At 49.1% G+C, this 18,215-nt stretch overlaps 1 protein-coding gene across 1 annotated transcript; it reads left to right on the top strand.

Annotated features, from left to right (window-relative positions):
* Window positions 1-4: 4 nt before the first annotated feature.
* Window positions 5-15,032, top strand: CDCA8 (cell division cycle associated 8). Its single transcript, XM_008517886.2, has 11 exons — window positions 5-138; window positions 289-400; window positions 540-668; window positions 2,203-2,243; window positions 5,193-5,265; window positions 7,001-7,083; window positions 8,619-8,683; window positions 9,595-9,690; window positions 11,297-11,423; window positions 12,191-12,277; window positions 13,663-15,032. Exons 2-11 carry the CDS (start codon window positions 304-306, stop codon window positions 13,705-13,707), a joined length of 843 nt encoding a protein of 280 aa, XP_008516108.2. The 5' UTR covers window positions 5-138; window positions 289-303; the 3' UTR covers window positions 13,708-15,032.
* The last annotated feature ends 3,183 nt before the right edge of the window (window positions 15,033-18,215 follow it).

The raw sequence follows: 18,215 nt of genomic DNA, 5'->3' as shown, positions 1-18,215 counted from the left end.
CTAAGACGGCGACTTCTCATTGGCCAGCCTGTGGCAGTTTGAATTTGGTGGCGGCGGCCGCACGTCCGGTTGGCAGCGGAGCCGCTCCCTCTCAGCTGGAGTCGCGGGGCTTTTCAGGCCTTGTTTCTGGACCCGCAGGTATGTGCCTTTAAGCCAGGCCCCTAAGGGCAAGGGTCCCCCTTCTCACCCCCTGGGGCGCCCGTCCGCCCTCTCCCACCCCTCGCGGCCCGTTTCCCTCCCCCATCCCCGCCGCTGACCCCTTGTGGCTCGGTCCCCTGCTCCCTGCAGCCTCCGCGAAGCGCCATGGCTCCGGCTAGGAAGGGCAGCAGTCGGGTGGCCAAGACCAACTCGCTCCGGAGCCGGAAGCTCGCCTCCTTTCTTAAGGACTTCGACCGCGAAGGTGAGGGGCGGAGCCGGGGTGGTCGCGGCTGCCGTGGGCGATCGCGGGGCGCTGGGGGGTTGGGACGCAGTTGGCACGGACTCCAGGCCCCACCGACCCGCCGGGTGACCCGTGTCCTGTCGGCTCTGCCGTTTCGCAGTGCAAATACGATCCAAGCAAATTCAGTCAGACAGGCAGAACCTCCTGAAGGAGATGGATAACCTGTACAACATCGAGATCCTGAGGCTCCCCAAGGCGCTGCGCGAGATGAACTGGCTCGACTACTTCGGTAAGCGCTGCTGGGGTTGCCCGGGCCTCGGCTGGGAGCCCCTCTGTGGTTACCGTGACGGCCTGCGCCTTTCCGGCGAGGTCTCCCGTCATCACTATGGGAAACTGCAGCCCCCCCGCCTTTTTTGTTGTTGTTGTTGATATTTTATCCAACTATTTAAAAATGAATGAATGGCTAACTTGGTTTGCTAGTAGAGTTCAGGCGGAAGGATAACTCCAAATGGCACTTTCTGCATCTTATGGAAATTGCCAATTTAAAAATGGTCAAAGCCAATTGTGAAGTGCAAGGACCCAAGAATCTTCCTGACTAAAGAAAACTCCTGGCCTCTTCCCCACCCCCTTGCTAAATGTCCAAGGAAACAGGAGGTTGTCCTTTCTGCGAGCTTACCCTGACTTTCTCTATTTTCCTTGTTAATTATTCAGCATGTAGCCTCCTTCCTGGATAGAAAGGCCGTTCGACTCAAATAGTAGACATTTAATGATCCTTTCGACTTGTCCTTTAATTTTTCAACTTCTTGTTTGCCTATTTCTACAAATATCCGTTGAGTGTGTATCAGTCACAAGGCTGGGTGCTGTAGAAGCACTGAGGAATAAAACAGACGTTGTCCCTGCTCTCAGGAACTTACAAGTTAGTAGAGAAGGATCATTTTAAAAATTCACGCAGGATTATATAATGAAAATTAGTCAGCACATTTATATGGTGCTTCCTATGCCAGACAGGCATCGTACCAAGGATTTTGCGTATACTAATTTTGTCGTCATCATGACTGTATTAATTATTGATATTGTCCCTATTTTATAGATGACAAAATTAAGGCACAGAGAGATGGGTTACTTTGCTCAAGGTCTCATAAGCCAGTTGAGAGCAGAGTCTGTCTGAACCCGGGCATTCTGGTTCCAAAGCCAGAGTTTTTAACTGTTATAGGATAGATATTACGAGTATTTCTAGCAGGAGGCCCTCACCTCACTTTTTATTCTACATCTAAATCTTGCAAAGATACCTTTATTCAACACCCATTTGCCACGTGGCTACTGCATGACGTGTTTTTGCCAGAAGCTGTGGATATTATCTCTGTCCTCAAGGACTTCAGTTCAGAGTAGGGGTGGACGCTCAAACAGCTTTGAGCAGTTGTTGGGTGTGACAAGAGTGAGCAGCTAGCTCAACATGTCGTGGCAATCTGCTGTGATAGCAAAAAGAGCAGAGTGTGGGGTTTGGGCTGAGTTTGAAAGATGAATTAGACGTTTCTCGGGTGCAGAGGAGTATTTTGGGCAGAGGAAATAAGGAGCAGGGCACCGAGTTATGAGAAACAGTGGTACATTTGGCAAATAACAGGAACTTTGGTGTGGTGGGACATAGACTAGGTCATGACGGGGACGAGTCAAGCTTGGAGGAAGATTAGACTAGATTGTGAAGGTCCTTCCCTGTTGGACCAAGGGTTAAGGTGGTCCAGTTTTACAAAGATAACTGGTTGCATTAGGGAAGATGATTTATCATCAAGATCTGGTAGTAACTAAACAAAATGTTCTTTTTGAAGCCCTTGGAGGAAACAAGCAGGCCCTGGAAGAGGCAGCAACAGTAAGTGACTTGTCCTATTTTTGAACTGTTGGTGAGTTTTTAAGTTTAATCTGGTCACCAAATCCAACCATTGGGTGCTTACTGTGGAAGAGCTTCATAGGGGACATTAACTGTTTGTGTCAGCTGAAAAATTGTAGTTGTCAAATGCTGAGTACATGAAGCCCAGATCGTTTCAAGCCCTATGAAGGGAGGCAGTACCGTTTTTGGTGGGTTCCTTGTAGCTCTTTGCCCTGACCTCTGCAGGGGAAGTAGAAAGCCTCAAGTCCAAGTTCCTTTAAGCCCTTAGGTCATTACATGGTGACCTGGCCTGCTAGGTGACAAAGAGACTGTTGCTTTATCATGTCATACCATAGAAGCTGTGCTCTTGCTGGGGACTCTCAGGATTCCCTGCCCATCTCACCTCCTTCCAGCACCCATACCAGGACTGAAGGCAGGAAGATGGGGAGGCAGAATAAAGAGTTTAGGTCTGTACTGTCCATTACAATAGCCACCAGCCACAGGTAGCTATTTAAATTAGTTAAAATTAATAAAATTAAAAATTAAGTTCCTCAGACACACTAGCCACATTTCAAACGTTCAATAGCCACGTGTGACTAGTAGCTACCATATTGGACAGCTCAGAAAGAGCATTTCTACCCTTGCAGAAAATTCTGTTAGACAGTGTTGGGAGCTAGTCCATAAATGGGTTCCACAGAGACACTAAATTCTCTAAAATCATACCTGAACAATGTATGTGCGTACATGCATTTGTGTATCTTTCTGGGGAGAGAGTTTATTATGTAAACCATCAGATTTACAAAGTGATCCCCAAACTACATCCTTCTATGAGTTGATTGAAATCACTTGGAATCTCAGAGTTTGAAGCGACCTGACTACAAAGGGTAGTCAGATAGTAGCACTGAATAGTGGATTTCCAACCAGCCTCGGAAGTGAAAGGTACTTAGGGGCCAGTTGGTCAATCAGGATAAAATTAGAGAGTTTGGGGGTGAATATTGCAGGAGAGAGGAGGGCGGTAACTGAAAAATAAAATCAAAAGCTAGTAAAACGTTATTAGTCCATGCTTTGTCTTTCTTTAATATGTCCCCCCATCCACGCCCAGATCTAATATTTCAGAAAACTTACCTCTGAGATAAGTCATACTCATCGGCTAAGCATCACCCTCTTTTTTTTTTAACTCATCAGGCATCTGAGTTACAAATCAGAGCTGCTGATGTGTTGTGAGGTATCCGGTCGAGAGAATTCTAGCCTTAGCTAATGTGATTTGAAGCCCAGGGAAGGCATGGTACTTTGCTACAAAAGCTCTTAATTGTTACGTACATGGAGGGCTCCCAGGACTGCCTCCAGGGTTAGTAACTCACTCAGAGGACTCCCAGGCTCAGTGTATAGTCATACTCACGGCTGTCATTTATTACAGTGAAAGGATACAAAGTAAATCAGCAAAGAGGAAAGGTGGCTGGGGCAAAGCCCGGAGGAGACCATGCTCAGGCTCCCAAGAGTCTCCTCCCAGTGGAGTCACACAGGACACACTTAATTCAACACATCTGAAATGTTTTCTAGCGGAAAAGCTCTTTAGAGACTCGATGCCCAGAGTTTTTGTTGGGGGCTGCTCACCACAGGCATCTTCTACATAGCATGTACCAAAATTCCATACTTCCAGAAGGAAAGCAGCTGTTCAGCATAAACCATATTGTTTGTACAAAGCTTGGGCACAGTGAGCCACTCTTCTCAGGGAATGCTGGGAACCCTGAAATTGAAGTCCTCATGCCAGCCACGGGCCAACCACATAAACAGACCTTTCTACAGGTATCAGTGTTAGGCCTGTTAACTCTTCTGCACAGTGGGCAGTCAGTGGCCTGCCACCAGTGGTATGTTCCTAACGTGCCAGTTGTTTGTAGAGATGGCAGGAAGTTAGCCACCACTTCCATTCCGTCAGCCGTTTCAGGCATCACTAATCTGTTGCAGCACTGTTTCATACTAAGCTTGGACAGCCTCAGAGTCCTTCTCTGAGCACTTCATGTAGTCTCTACCAATCCAGAGATGAAACGTGTGTCATTCCTAGTCTGTAACAACTCTTCTGTGCCCTGTGAAGAAAGGGCTACGAATCATGCCTGCTCTTGGCTATTCCCATACATATAGGTAGTCACCAGTGGGAACAAATCTAATTAGAATGGCAACTGGAAGCCTTTTTGAAGGGCCCAGGAGCACAATAGAAAACTTTCTTGACCCTCTACACTTAAAAAAAGAAAATGAGAAGTCTGACACCGCACCAAGTGTTGTAGAGAATATGGGTCGTTAGGAACTTGGATCGTTCGCCCATGGGATGTAAACAAGTGCAACCACTTTGGAAAACAATTTAGCATGATATCAAGGCTGCACATGGTGCACCCTATGACCCTGTAATGCCCTATCCCTAAGTCTATAGCCAAGAGAAAATGTGGACATGTATCTCAGACACGTGTGTAAGACAGTTCACAGTAGCAGTGTTGGTAATAGCAAAAGACTTGATGGGAGATTGGACAAATCCATGGGACATAGTCACACAGTAGGATATTATATAGCACAGCCACAAATAGTGGTCAGAAACAAAATTTTGTTTAAGCACGCATACATTTGTGAAGACATATATATATATATATATACACATACACACACATGTACTTTCTTTTAAGCAAATGGAATTATAGTGGTTATTTCTGGGGAATGACCAAGATAGGAGACTGGTCACCTTTGTGGGACAGACAAGGAAACAGAACAGGGAAAAATACAAAGAAGCAGGTTATTGGCAATGTTTTAGGTCTTGGGTTGTATGGTGGGTTCGTGGGAGTTCATTTTATTATAACTAACATGTAGCAATCGTTTGTATGTATCAAATAATGTTTTTAATCTTAAAATATTGTTCCTCCTATTTGATGGAATATGCCTGGTGTTTTCTGGCTATGTTTGTCACAGGCTGACCTGGATATCACAGAAATAAACAAACTAACAGCAGAAGCTATTCAGACACCCCTGAAATCTGCCAAAAGTGAGTACTTTTCACAACCGCTTGTTGAAGAGAGAGAGCTGAGGCCCAGGGCGGTGGGCCGGCTGCTCAGGGAGGCCGCGCTGGTGGAGCCTCTTCCTTCTAATGTCTGGTCCTCAGTCTTGTAAAGCCAAAAAATTTGATTTTGGCTGCTGCATTCAGTTAATTGTACGCAGGGCTGAAACTAACGAAACTCTCAAGACCGATGTGTGAGCGAGAGGGAGAGTGGATGGAGGGGAAAAGATGTGCTGGAACGCCTGCTGCTGCCTGCTCACCCCCGAGTTAGAGAGGTTCCAGACGGTGAGATTTGGCAGGGCACGATCGTGTCAGCCGGGACTCTCCCGCTGTGATCAGAAGGGGTGGCAGAGCCTGGTAGAAGGACTGGCTTTCTCGGCACATCATTCCACGTCACTCCATTCAGTGACCCTCCCTGTGGAATCCTCTTGCCTGCGTGCCGCACACTCTGACACTCTTACAGGAAAGTTTGGGGGAGCCAGGTTGTAATTAGTGAGCATGAAGTCAGGCCAGGATGAGCTCTGTTGTGGACTTGATGTCACTGTCATTAGGCTTTGGTAGCTCCATGTATCCAGTCTCATGAGGACGGACCTGACCCAAGGCCTGGGTTTGGGGCCTGCCCACTAGGGCATTTCTCCACTGGGCAGAGCCAGAAATACTGCCCAGTTCTTGTTCCAACCTGTCTTGCATTGGAATTGCCTTGTGGCATAAAGAAAGCATGATGAGATTGGCACTTTCTTAGTGTCATGTTCTAGTCCTGCCTCCCTGAGGTTTTGGTGTAATTGGACTTGGGGGTTCCTAGAGTTCCTCAGCCATGTGTTTACAATCTGTTGGGTCCCCTACATTTGGGGGATATTGGTTTCTCTTCTGAGTTCCACCAGTTTTGCTTACTTGGTGGGGCGTGGGGAGGGTCCTCTGATTTCACCCCTGAGAACTGAACACACCAGGCCCAGTGTCAGCCAAAACTGACTAGAAACTGTTTTTGTGCCCTCTTGACCATTGAACTTCGACTACAGTGTAAGCTGCTTAAAAAAAGGAAAAAGTGCATATACTTATATTCTTATTTAATGTATCAGAAAAAAAAAGCTTAAAAGTTGTTTAGTCTGATCTCTCCCTCCATAATTAAATGCATGAATTTTCCCTATGGAGTCCCTGCTCTGGATTGTCTGGCTCCTGGCTGTACATAGTTAGCAATGAGACACTCTCTACCTTTCATCATTAAACAGCTGTGATCATAAGAAAGTTTCTAAGTTTCCTTGTGGTATCAACATAAATAGTTTTAAACACTGGCAGCACAATTCCAGGGTTGGGGACACAGGAATAGAAAGAACAAAGAGCCTGTTCTTGGGCAGCACACATTTCAAGTCTCACAACATCCCTGTAAGGTGACTCTTGCCTTCTGTAGATGAGGAAACTGAGGCACCACGATGAAAGCCGTGACCTGGTTAAGTAGGGCTAGGCCTCAAGCTCGTCTGTCTGACCCCAGAGTCTGCGCTCTTATCAGAAGGCTGGGCTGCCCACACAGGCATCGTGGGGCTTCTTCACCACTCTGATTCATTTCCTTTGTCTACACCCGCTTTTTATGAAAGTCATCTTCTTTATATTGGGTCTCTTTCTTGATTACAGCCTAAGATCACACAAGTTTTATTTCCTCTAAGAAATGTGAATGCATGAAAGCTTGTTCCCATGAGAAATGTCATGCTGTTAACACTGTTCCTTGTAGCACGAAGGGTACTCCAAGTGGATGAAATGATAGTGGAAGAAGAAGAAGAAGAAAATAAAAATAAGAGTCTTCAAAGTGCGAGAGTAAGTAGGCACTCCCGTGCAGGGCTGGGGGCTGACAGGAGACAAGGAAATACAAAAGTATGGAAATGGAGTGTTGCCCTCCCGGAGCTCACAGTTTAGTAGAGATGATCCCACTTAAATGGCTAATAACCAAGGTGATACAGAAGTGTGTGCAAAATGCGCAGAACGTAGAAGAAGCAGCTAAGTCTACCACCCCATTAGGACACAACCAGGTCTTTAAATGTGAGTGAGATTTCACTCCTGGAGAAGAAAGCGGAGGGGGTTCCCGGAGGAGGTGTGAAAGTGTCCATTTGAGGAACAGGAAGCAGTTTGGTATTGTGGGATATGAGCTGTGAGGCTAATCGGGGGCCACATCATGAATGGCCTTGTGTGCCAAGCTTGGCCCTTTTGATCTCATCAGGTAGGGAATGGTAAGTGACCTGACCAGATGGGTATTTCAGAACAGTGCAGCCCTCCCTCGGTATCCGCGGTTGATTGGTTCCAGGACCCCCTTGGATCCGGAAATCTGAGGATGCTCAAGTCCCTTAGTCAGCAGCCCCTATTCGTGGATGCAGAACCCATGGAAACCAGGCCAACTGTGTTCAGGATAAATGGGAGAGGGGAAAAGGAGACAAGGAAGCCAGTTGGGAGGCTACTATAATTCTTGAGCTGAGGAACTGACCCTATGAAGAGGGGTTGGTTTTGAGATAGGTTTTAAAAGGGAGAAGGGACAAGATTGGTGGAGGAAAGGAGAAAAGCAGAGATGACTGAATGGCTTCTAGCTTAAACAACTGGCACCCCGTGGAGTGTGGGCCATGGGAGGGAGAGCGGTGCTGGCTTAGGGTGAAGGGGAGCAGTTCGTCTATGAGTTGTTTGACAGGTTGCGTGTTAATACTTTTCCAGGACATCCAGCCTCGGCAGAGATTTTACCCTAGAGTTGAGGGGGGAGTAGCAGGTTGAGAGACATACAGACTCCCAGGTCTTTAGGTGGTTGTCCCAGCGTGGGCGTCAGTGAGGCGGTACGGGGAGAGCATGGAGTGCGGGGCTGAGGGTGACACCAGGAGGGCAGTGGGAAGAGGAGCTCAGGAGGCAGACTGCAGAGGGGCGGCCAGAGACGCCAATGGTGGGGGGCTTGGAGGACAAGGGAGGTAAGAATTGTCAGAGGGCAAGGGGTGACTCTTGTCAGGCACCTTCGAGGACTCCGGAAGGGTGCGCACTGCCAAGGGTTCCTTGCATTCGGCCCCCGGGACACCCTAGCGACCTTCACAGCAGCACTTTATGTGAGGGGCGGGGGTGGACAGTCCAGGCTGCAGTCAGTTCCAAAGAGCTTTACCTTTAATCTTGGCCCAAATCCTGTATTTTGAAGACCCAGCCAGTGTAAGTCCTTAGTTGATCAGTTCTGAGTTATGTCTCTGGCTTCCGTGAGACAGACCTTATGTTCAGTGTTGGTTTTCTTTCCCCAAGCTGGCCCCTCTCCTCTACTTTTCTTACCCTCCCTCACCTTTCCCCTCTGTGGGGCATTTTGTAACCTCAATTTTATGTGATTGTGACTTTAGGTGAAAAGGTGTCCTCCATCCAAGAAGAGAACCCAGTCCATGCAAGGAAAAGGCAAAAGCCAAAGGTACCGGGCTCTCAGGGTCAGCCGTGGGTCTGGTCTTATTGGAGGGCCGCATCCTTCATGGCAGAAGAGGGGGTGGAAGGGCTTTTGTGACTCCTGTGCGAGTAGAGCTTGGTCATCGAAGCCTTGAGCAGCCGAGCTGGACGGGCCTTAAGGAATGATCTCAGCCCACACCTTCTCCAACTCTTCTGCCCATGTTCTCTCTCCTCTCCTACTTTTTTTCTTTTATGCTAACAGAGGATGAGACCCAGAAATATGGCGAGCCCTGCATGTTTAGCTTAGTTTTCTGACAGTCCATGTGCAGAGCTATCCCATAGTCAGTCACAAAGTGGCTGTCACCTGCTTACAGTTAGTTTCTTGAACTGTTCCTCCTGGTCCCACTAAGTAGAAAATCACCACGGGCTTGAACTGATTCTGCTGGACCCTACCGACCATTCGAGAGTGGGGGCTGCATCTTGAACAAGCCTAGGAAAGTGGTTCCTGGGATGTGTGGCTGTGAAGAAGTGGACTCCTCTCATTTCTCCCTGAGCGGCAGCGACTGCCTAGTGAGAGGACAAGAATGCCAGCTTGGGGCCTGCAGAGTGTTGAGAGCCTGGCTCCTTCCTCGTTCTGTTAGCTGGACCAAGAAGTCGGATTCTGGAGGCTGGCTGCTGGGGCTCCCAGTCCTGGCTCTGCCCTGATTGGCCGTGAGACCCTGGACAGGTTGTTTAAACTCACTAAGCTGAGTTTCTGCCCCTGTCAGCGAGGGCCATCCAGGCGCTTCTCATAGGGCTGTTAGGAGGGTTCCCCCGGTTCCCGTGAGGAGGGCGCTCAGGACGGTGTCTGATGTCAGTGCTCTCCAGGGTACCCACTTCTGCCGCTGTGGTCATTGGACCTGAGGGTTGGCGCACCTAATGGCCATTTCTTACCTGTAGGTCCAGCCATTATAACACTGTTACCCCAGCTGTGGGCCGACTGGAGCTGTCTATGGTGAAACCAACTCCAGGCATGACACCCAGGTTTGACTCCAGGTGAGCACTGGGAGCAGCGCTTGGGTTTTGGCAGGAGCCCAACACTTGATGTCAGTCAGAAAAGAAGGGTGTTTAAGCAAATACTCCTGACTCCTTGGCCTGGAAGCTTCTCAGGCTCATCTGTTTACAGGACAAAACGGTTCTCCATCTGAGGAGAAGGGGGAGGACATTCTCAGTCTGATGACTAGGTGGCTTCTAGTGACATTTTGGGTCTTTTCTGATTCTGATCAGAAGTTTTTTTTAAAAGAGTGGGTGCTCTCCTTTACCCTTGGTAGAAGTGAAAATTGACATCCCCTTTTGGGAGAGCAGCATTAACAAGGATGTTCTTGCAGCATGAGTTAATCCTTCCATAGGGCTGGTCACCTCAATAGGCAATGCTTTGTAGCCATTAAAACAGAAGGGGTCTCTCTGTGCTGACAGGGGAGGAGCTTCATGAACATGAGCGTCTCCAAGCAGGTTGCAGACCAGTGTGTACTAGATGATCCCATTGGCTTTTATATACATAGGAAGTTTCTGGAAGGATGCCTAAAGAATCAACAGTGATGATCTCTGGGGTGGGGAGAGTGAGGAAGACTTAACCTTCTACTTTTTAATCCCACTCTTTTTTTTTTTTTTTAATTGGCTCATGGGCCAGCCCCGCGGCCAAGTGGTTAAGTTTGTCCACTCTGCTTTGGCGGCCACGTTTTTGCCAGTTCGAATCCTCAGCACAGACATGGCACCACTCATCAGGCCATGCTGAGGCGGCATCCCACATGCCACAACTAGAAGGATCCACAACTAAAAATACACAACTGTGTACCAGGACGCTTTGGAGAGAAAAAGGAAAAATAAAATCTTTAAAGATTGGCCCTGAGCTAACATATGTTGCTAATCTTCTTTTTTTTTTTTTCCTTCTCTCCAAAGCCCCTCAGCACATAGTTGTATATTATAGTTGTAGGTCCTTCTGGCTCTGCTATACAGGACGCTGCCCCAGCATGGCTTGATGAGCGGTGCTGGGTGCACGCCCAGGATCCAAATCAGTGAAACCCCAGGCCGCTGAAGCGGAACACACAAACTTAACCACTCAGCCTCGGGGCCAGGCCCTCCCTCCCCCGGCTCTTCTTTAACTGTTTGTTGTTTCATACAAGCATATAGCAAAGGACATTTGGTAGTGCACTTTAACTGTCTTAAGAAAGTTTGGGAGTTAATATGATATAATCTCTGAATCATCCTCCTATAACCCTGGAAAATTCCTCTTGATGGAAGCACTTAGCCACTCTTGGAAATACATTAACCATAGTTTATTTCTGACTTTGTGGATGGTTGGAAGGATGGCTGGCTGGATGGATGGATGACTGGCATCATAGGGAGCTTTGGACCTAAAATTTACATGGTTAAGAATTGACTCTCGCTAGATGTGTGTTTGCTAATTACAACCTCCTTTCTCCAGCTGTGTTTAGTCATTACTGCTTAAAAAAAATTTTTCTCCTAAATTTAGAATTTGCCTTCTTAGAAATGTGTGATTTAAAAACTGCAGCTTGAGGCCAGATGGGGGTGGAAGGACTCATAGCATCTGGTGTCATTCAATCTGCCATGCCATCTTTACAAAGATTTTCCCACTTTATAGGGTCTTCAAGACCCCAGGCCTGCGTACTCCAGCAGCCAGAGAGCGGATTTACAATATCTCGGTGAATGGCAGCCCTCTGGCCGACAGCAAGGAGGTCTTCCTCACTGTGCCAGTGGGAGGCGGAGAGGTAAGTCTTTCGGAGGGAAGCCAGGCCACAGTGTGCTGCTCAGTCAGCATTTCCTTTCCCTGGTCCATCACTCACTTCTCTCCCCCAAAGTCCTTTCAGTTGCAGGGATCTTGATCTCCAAACTTCTGTAGAACTCAGAACCCAGTTTCCTCGCCCAGGTTAGAGACCTAGACTGGGAAGATCCTTGCCGAGGTCTGGGTTTTTTTGCTCATCAACTAACATTTTCCACCTGTCTTGTAAGCAGGTCCCAGATGTAGAAGACATGGTTCCTGCTCTTGAGAAGCAATTTGGTAGTCGAGATAGTTCATAATTCACTATAATATCATGTGATGGGTGCAATAATAGAGATATTAAAGAGAGTGCAGAGGGGGTCACTGTGTGTAGTCTAGAAGGAGGAGCATGAACTGACTTCCACTTTGTATAACTTGGAGGGGTTCTGAAGCAGGCTGAGCCTGGGTTCTCCAGGCTGAGTAGAGCACGTTGCTGACCTCAGCCCCAGGGAGGGGAGGATGGTTTATCCCAGATGTGGTCTGCAGGGCATTTCTAAGCTAATGTACCTGCCTCTGTTTACCTGGGTGATCCAGCCACTGGTCCAATTGTAAGCACTGATGTCATTGTCTCCTTAGAACTAACATCCTCCTACTTGCCTGGCCACTTCCCCCACCAAGTGCAGGATATCCAGGGGACCCCTGGGCACACTGGGGCGCTGGATGTAGATCTCTGCCTTGAGGGACAGGCCAATTTAACCCTCTCTCTCCTCCACACAGAGCATGCGATTGTTGGCCAGTGACTTACAGAAGGTTGATATCGCACAACTAGACCCAGAGGCCTTGGGAAACATTAAGAAGCTCTCCGTAAGTCTCATACTCATCTACACACATGGGTGACAGCAATAGCTTTCTTGATTTAGCGGTCCGTAGGATTATCTTTTGGGTCTGGGCTAAGGCTTTATACTTCGATTGTGTTGCCTTCTTTCTCCCGAGGGATTTGACTGTTACCCTACTTACCTAGCGGCAGTTCTGTTCCTAAAATGATGCTGAGTTTCAGTCCATCCCAGAGTGCATCCCACAGAAGTTCCACAACAGAATCAGATGTCTGCCCTATTCAGGCAGTGGGTACCAGAGTGTTGGAGCATGACTGGCTGCCAGGAGCCGAAGCTTCCTCACATGGTTTGGGGATGGGGGGAGGCGCTTATTATAAGGAATCCGCAGAATCAGAGAAAGCACTGAGCAGCCAGGCCCCAGAGTGGCGGGACCAGCAGCGGCAGGAGTTGGTGGACCTCCAGTCCGGTGCCCCAGCTCCTTCAGCATCTCTCTGTCTGGGGCCCGTGCATTCATTTCTCTTGGACTCCTCCCCTCCTCCCTCCCTCTCCACAGATAACCTTCTCCACAGGGCTCTTGGTTCTGTACTCTCTTGACATTGGTTTGTGTGCAGCTTTGGACAGCCACATTTCCCTCTCTAAGTTTATTGCTCCAGTGCCCAACACTGACTGTCCAATGTCTTGTCTTCATGTAAATTCTCAAGAGGAGGAGTGTAACTGGCTCGGACGGGCCTCCCTGGACTAGTCAGCCTGGTCTCGGGTGGTGGATGGGAGCACTTAGTGCAAATATGCTGCCCTAGGCCCACCCTTAGTGGGGTCCGTGAAGGCTCCAACTGAGGAAGGGGACAAGGACGGAGCTGCTTTCCCAAATGTTCCTACTGAACATAGGCTCAGGGCCAAGGTCACACACACACGCAGCCACCCAAATCTGGTGACACTTATCATCTGGCTGGACCTACAGCATTACTGTTCCCAGATTATACCTTCACTCTCTCATCTGAGATGTTATTTTATTCCTTTGTTCAGATGGGAAACAGAGATTCAGAAAGGTTAATTATTTAGTTTGTGATAGAAAGATAGTCACATATCACTTAACAACGGGGATACGTTCTGAGAAATATGTCATTAGGTGATTTCATCATTGTGTGAACATCATAGAGCATACTTTCACAAACCTAGAAGGTGTGGCCTGCTACACACCTACGCTGTATGTACTAATCTTATGGGACCACCATTGTATATGCAGTAGTCATTGACCGAATCATCGTTATGTGGGGCGTGACTGTAGAGAATGGAGGGCTGAGATTCACACAGACCTGAGCCCATATGCAGCGCTGCCTGGGTAGACTCGTAAGTGGCTAACTGAGCAGCAAGCCCAGTACCGTCTTCTCTAAATGACCTATCTCCTTTTCTTTTCAGAGCCGTCTTGCCCAAATCTGCAGCAGCATACGGACTCACAAGTGAGGCTGCTCTTCCAAGAAGCCAAACTTGACAGGATGGACCTTCCGTGGGCACTTCTGGGACCCTGAAGAGGCTTCTTCCCTTCAGCCTTATTGTTTGTTTGTGAAGTTCCAGAGCAGGGAGTGGCGTTCCTCTGGGAGAATTCGGCAAGTGGGGAGACACCTGTTCTGCCATCAGTTAGAGAAAGCTTTGCTATTCACACTTGCCAACCCCAGTGACAAAGGCACTGCCTGCTGCATCCATGCAATCGGGACTTCCTGTCATTCCCTCGACTCAGTTCTCCTTCCTGCCCTTGGACCTGCCATCTTCCGCCTCCTGTCACTCAGCGTCCTCTTTGCCCTGCCCTCACTCCAGTGGACATGGCATCAAAGAACCTCATGTTCTCAGGAAGACTGCCTTCTCACCCTCACCAGAGAACCCTCTGCGCTTGGCTTTTCCGCTCTGTGCGTGCTTGAGGCTGGCAGGTTTAGGTTAGGTGAAGGGAGAGCTCTGGGCTATGAGAGAGCAGATCCAGAAAGCTGGGGGGGACTGTCCCGTGGGGCCAGAACAGCAGAACAGGACGCGTTGCAGCAGTGACCACAGCAGAACACCCCTCCCTCCCGCGCCCGTCCGGTCTTTCTCCTGGGGTGGGTGCTAGAGGGGCTTTGGGCTCTTACGCCTGCTCTGCCTGATTGTCTTGTTCAACCTGACTGGAACAGTGTTCGTATTTATCCCTGTTTACCGAAGACCAAAAATCAGCTTAGCGGCAGCTTCCGTGTCTCGCTCCTCTACCTCTCTAGTTAGTGGGAGTTTGGAGAAGGGAATCTAGGGTTTTTATGTGATTGGCCGCAGAGCACCGTCTCCAAGCTCTCCGTGCTCCCTGCCAGCTCTTTAGACTTCGCAGAGAGCACTTCTCTTTCATGGGGTTCATTAGGGGCGCAGGTAGAACTAGTCTGGTGGCCTCATTCCGTGTGTTTGGCCTGTGTCCTGGACGTGGACTAGTTATTTGGGGTCAGCACTGAGATCCCTGTGCTCCAGCCAGTGCCTCTGCCCCAAGAATCGTGCGACGTGGTCCAAGACTGGGACTGAGAGGTCCTACCCCACACCAAGGGCGCTGTGCTCTCGAGTGTGGTTCTTGGTTGTACTGAATATTATTTTGCTACATGACCATTCTAATGATCCAGGCTTGCTCAAGATGTATTCTTTTCACGTTGTTTTATTCTCCCTTTCCTGAGACTTTTGTACATATTGTTTTCCTGAGTAATGGTATCTGTAAGCTGGTTTTTTCTAATCAGAGCTACTGAAAGGTAACTGTTTTCAATAAATTGTGGGTTTTTGTTTTTAATCAATGTTCAGCCTCCGAGCTGTGCTGCGTGGACTGGAGGCAGTTTGGAGCTGAAGCTCTTGGAGTGGGGACACCTTGCTTCAGGCAGGCTCTCTCTGACCTCTGAAGAGGGGCCCTTACCCCCAGATCCAAGGCATAGTAACTTACCCCTGGAAGTTTTCCCCCAACTCCTTCTTTCATGGGAAGCGTTACTCATAGGACTAGCTAGAAATTTACGTCTGGGAGGACAAAATGTAGGATGTCTATGGTTTACTGCACGGGCAAGCCTCGTTGGCCAGGGACAGAGCAGGGCGCCATGGTTCCATGATCGTGCTTCTCACTGCCCAGAGTTCCAGGGGAGATCTGGCCAATCTGCCTTCCCAGAATTCTGTCTACGCTGAAAGTGGTCAACACGGAGCTAACGGTGGAAGAGAAAACAGACGGGTCATTGTTAGGTCAGCTCATCTGGCAGTGACAGTTTATGACTTTGCTCAATGACAGCATTTGGAGTAAAGGTTACTTTTTTCAAGTAACGAAGTCACCACACACGAGGCCCCTCGCTTCTCCCTCATGGCCTGGTGTGGTGCAGAGAAGAGCCTGGCATCGGGAGCGCTCGGGATCTGACGTGCTTGACCGGAGCCCCTCGCCCTCTATCTGCATCTGCACTACCGCCTGAATGAACCCAATGGCAGGAAACGTGGTATATGGCAGGCGCCCAATAAATGCCAGTCACATGACAAAGATGGAGCAGTCCATTCCATACAAGGGGCTGACTTGGAAGGTAATGAGTTCCCCGTGCCAGGATTTAAAGCATGAGCTGAACTATCAAGGCTGGGGCTGGGATGTTGCAAAGAAAATTTAAATCTTACTGCCAGCCCACAGACAAACTTTTGCTCTGTTTGGATTTTGTTTGTTTTTTCAAATTGCTAACAATTTAAAAATTGCAAGATTTCACAAAAATGATTGCTAGCCTCTGAAAAATAAGATGTGGCCACACAGGCCACAGTCAGCTGGAGCCGAGCAGCAGTTTTCCTTGGCCCTTAGAGAATCCTCTCCCCATTCAAAGCCATCCTACTAGGTTACTTCTCCCCTTTGGTACCTGCCTGGTCCCTTTGCACAATTCGCTGTGTGCCCTCTGCTGTGTGTAAAGCAAATAAAGGCAGCGCTGCTCTGGGTGGAAGGGAGGGTGGGGCTGAAGTCCCCTTCACCAGGGCCCCTGAAGCAGTTCCACAGAACCCGAGAGCTCCAGTCAACAGTAGGTTCACTCTTTGCCCTACAGGCTGCCTCATCTTTCCAAAAGCCCTGCTTGGGACTCCTGTTGAGAGAATTCCTAATGAATTGCCTTAGGAAGCATTATTCATATGAAGAGCTAGTACTTGGGAGGGGAGCGGTTGTGGGGAGGGAGGTGATAAAACCTCGCCTAAGCAGCGCTTATTCACATTTATTCACGGCCTGAGATATACCTTTTAGCTCAGAGGAATTACTGTGGCCATCTCCACCTGTGACGAGTGTGCAGAGCGATGCAGGGCTTACCTCCACTGCAAAACAGAGGACGTCTCCATGTCTGCATGTGCACAAGCTCTGATAAGTGTCTTTCTAATTTACAGAATGACAGTTGTTGACCCATCCCTAAAATTCAGCATGACATAGATATGCTGAAGGTTTTGGTAGCAGATAATTCGGGTGGCTTCAGAAATGGAAGGAGTGGGAGACACTGAGCGTTCAATCAGAACTCGGGTCTCCCTTGAGCTCCCCACTTAGCGGGAGTCTGGACTCCAGTTTGCTTTGGCTAAGGTGCCTCTCCCTTGACAGGATTAGGCATTTTCCCGCCCTTTATCCCCCCCTCCCCCCCCCCCGCACCCCCTCATCCCCTCACCTACTGAACAAGTCCCCCGCCCTCCCCTCCCTGCCAGCTGTAACCTGCACTTCTCACCTTCGACACTTTGCCATCGTCCCCTTGTTGATATTAGGGTCTATGTCGTTGGCCTTTTCTGATCCTCAGATGATGGATATGGTGGAGGACATAACTCACCGTTGGCACCAAGCTACCAGGAAGAGCTCAGCTCCCCATCTGCAAATTTTCAGTGCCCACCAGTGCCTGCTGTGTGTCACAACGTGCCAAGAGCCATCAGGATGGAGACACATGACAATCTCCAAGGATACACCCCTTCAAATCGGATGAAAGGTCACGCTGCAAACCTGCTCTCTCGACTCTCCTCACAGTCCCTCGGCTGACTGTGAAGGAATGAGGTGGAGGGAGAAGGGGCAAGATGTAGCCGAACCGGGAGGGGACGTTTCCAACGGGGAGGCAAATTTGGTTTGGGTCTTTTGGTTTTTCTTTTAAACTTATGCGAGCAGTCTTGGTTAAAACATATTCCTTGGGGTGAGGCTTGAGATACCCATAATCTGCCCCCAAGATCCTGGTAGGTGTCGTGAGGTCATCCTTGAACCGAAACGGCTTCTGACTTCTCTCTGTTGCCCCAAGACCCCAGGGGGCTCAGCTACTAGAATGGGGTGGGACGCATCCTGAGGAGACGAGCAGGGTTTTTCCAAGATACTGGCAGACACTTGGGTTTAAATGATGAAGGGTACAAAGAGAATTAAAGAGAGGATGCCGTATGGTAAATTTTACTCGTGTCTTGAGCAGTGTGATGGGGGCGATGTTAGGAGCTGAGTCCAGAAGTCAGTCACTGGTTAATAAGGGCAGTGAACGCACCAGACGGTGTTCCCCTGGGGGCTTCTCACACCGCCCCAGGGACAAGGTCAGGAAGAAGCCCTCTGCTGGATTCCCACCACCCCTAGGATTTATCCCTGTTGGGGTGCCTTTCACACTGCTTACTTAACCAACTCCCCCATCACGTAGAGAGGTCTTGACTTCCTAGCATCTGCCCCCTAGTCAACGCTGGGTACGTGTTCACTGAATGAGCGAACGCCTTGTCAAACCAGGTCAGCAGCCTTGCTGCCCAGAAACGTCCATTTCAATCCCCAACCACATATTGCACGTCTACCCGGGGCCTCACATCTTGCTAATAATGACATTTCGTGAGCACCTCCTGTGTGCCAGGCACTGTGTTATGTGCTGGCGGGGGCGGGGGGGTCCTCCGTGCCCTGGCTGCATGCCTCTGCCGGGGCAGACTTCAGCAGAGTGGCACCCCTGACATCGCCAAACCACTCATTAACTCTTCCCCGTGGGGCAAAAGGGACTTAC

Source organism: Equus przewalskii, chromosome 2 (assembly GCF_037783145.1).
Source record: "Equus przewalskii isolate Varuska chromosome 2, EquPr2, whole genome shotgun sequence".
Taxonomy (NCBI): domain Eukaryota; kingdom Metazoa; phylum Chordata; class Mammalia; order Perissodactyla; family Equidae; genus Equus; species Equus przewalskii.
This window is presented reverse-complemented; position numbering and strand designations above follow the sequence as displayed.